General features: G+C 44.0%; 1 protein-coding gene across 1 annotated transcript; it reads right to left on the bottom strand.

Annotated features, from left to right (window-relative positions):
• Nucleotides 1-7: 7 nt before the first annotated feature.
• Nucleotides 8-1,709, bottom strand: LOC140177537 (serine/threonine-protein phosphatase 7 long form homolog). Its single transcript, XM_072210658.1, has 4 exons — nt 1,644-1,709; nt 468-1,210; nt 301-388; nt 8-199 (listed from the first exon to the last, which is right to left on the bottom strand). The coding sequence occupies exons 1-4, from the start codon at nt 1,707-1,709 to the stop codon at nt 8-10; spliced, it is 1,089 nt and encodes a 362-aa protein (XP_072066759.1).

Raw genomic sequence — 1,709 nt, forward strand, 5'->3', positions numbered from 1 at the left:
GTCACGGCTAGATTGGGTCACTTATGTCGATGAGGTGTACACCCAACTGTGGAACAACCCTATCAACCTGATGCCACTCGATGACCGCAAAGTATATCAAAGTAGTCACCGCTCGCCATATGCGACTATGCTCCTCTGTAAGTATCTCTGGATGGACCACGGCAAGTACATCAAGTGCGGAGTAGGGCTCCCATACAATCTGAAAATTCAGAACTCATCATACATTACCACAACAAGTATATATCTAGTCACGACTAGAGAGCAAACCAAAAATGAAACTCTAACTGGTATAAAACTTACATCATGAGCGGTCAATCGATCCAATGCAAGCCGATACCTTATGACCCTCTGCTCCTTTCTATCGTTAGGAGGTAAGTAGGCAGACCAACTAAATTTAAGTCATATGAGACACAAACTTAAAAAAATGCCCAAGAAATTTGTAAACATTAAAAAAGCATAACACATACCTGGATGCCAGCGGGAAAGAGAAAACCTCAAACCCGGACAGCCTCAAAGACGGAAACCGCCAGAATATCCAACTCTGTAGCAACTGGAGTGGGCCCGCAAGATTAGTCACATTTCTGTTCGCTACCCGACACATGCATCGGTACAGCCATGCCAAAGTGGCCGACCCCCAGCTATACCTCCCCATGTCATCAAGGTTTGCCACAAATGGCAACCACCGTATATGTACCCGGTTCGCACTCTTGTCCCCAAATAACTGGGTCGATAACAGCATCATGATGTAGGCCCATGCGTAGATGCGGACAGTCTCCTCGCTCGCATCTGGTGGTAGCACCCTAAACCTCTCGTGGAACCATGTAAAGTGTACTGTCATCTGCTTGACCTTATTCGGTGGAGGCCGCTCACCGAATAGGTCCTCAAACCACTCCCAAGCTGGTCGACCACCCTCCATGTATTTCTCAAACTCACCAAGGCAACCACTCACAGCCTCCCCATCCACAGGCAGCCCTAGCTGAAATGCCACGTCCTGCAATGTCACTGTGCACTCTCCGAAAGGCATATGGAACGTGTGCGTCTCAGGACGCCACCTCTCAACGAACGCACTAACCAGTGGCTCATCCAACCAGAACCATTGGCTGTTTAGCCTGGCCAAATGGTACAATCCAGCCCTCTCTAAATACGGGATGATCCTTTCATGCATGGGCATATTCTGTTTCCGTCTCACACTGTATATACTCCTAGTGGGCTGCACAGAACAACAAAGAAATACAGAGTCCAATTAAATTCTCCTATCCTTAAAAAAATTCCCATATCTAACTGGATACAAATATCTTAAACCATATTATGAAGCTTTAAAATTTAAAACTTCATATCATACAAATACCCAAACCAAACTAAAATAATTTACTAACGTCAACTATCCCTTTCCCTAAACTAAACCAACACCGTGTAGCATAACATTCATTGAAGGGATTTGAAATTCAGCTAAGTAGTCATATTTATAACTTAACAAGAAAAACTCAAAATACTAAACCAAACCCAGTAAACTAACATCCTAGCATGCGAAGCCTAATTTCAAACTAGAGGGAATAATCTATAAATTCTAGTTCGTCTACCTAACCTACCATTTTTCTGACTAACATATGCAAAGCCTAGAAAAAAAATAAATGTTAACTAACCTTGTCACCAATAGAACCGGCAATATGCGCAACACCGTTCAGTCGGTACAGGGTCCTGCCTGCCAT

This window comes from Arachis hypogaea, chromosome 13 (assembly GCF_003086295.3).
Source record: "Arachis hypogaea cultivar Tifrunner chromosome 13, arahy.Tifrunner.gnm2.J5K5, whole genome shotgun sequence".
Classification (NCBI taxonomy): Eukaryota; Viridiplantae; Streptophyta; class Magnoliopsida; order Fabales; family Fabaceae; genus Arachis; species Arachis hypogaea.

What these genes read in the sequence shown, in the direction of transcription:
- LOC140177537 (XM_072210658.1), bottom strand. Translation starts at nt 1,709, where the DNA reads ATGGCAGGCAGGACCCTGTACCGACTGAACGGTGTTGCGCATATTGCC. An exon ending in CCGGTTCTATTGGTGACAAG is followed by an intron (nt 1,211 to 1,643) that starts GTTAGTTAACAT and finishes TGTTCTGTGCAG; the next exon opens with CCCACTAGGAGTATATACAG. An exon ending in ATCGATTGACCGCTCATGAT is followed by an intron (nt 200 to 300) that starts GTAAGTTTTATA and finishes CTGAATTTTCAG; the next exon opens with ATTGTATGGGAGCCCTACTC.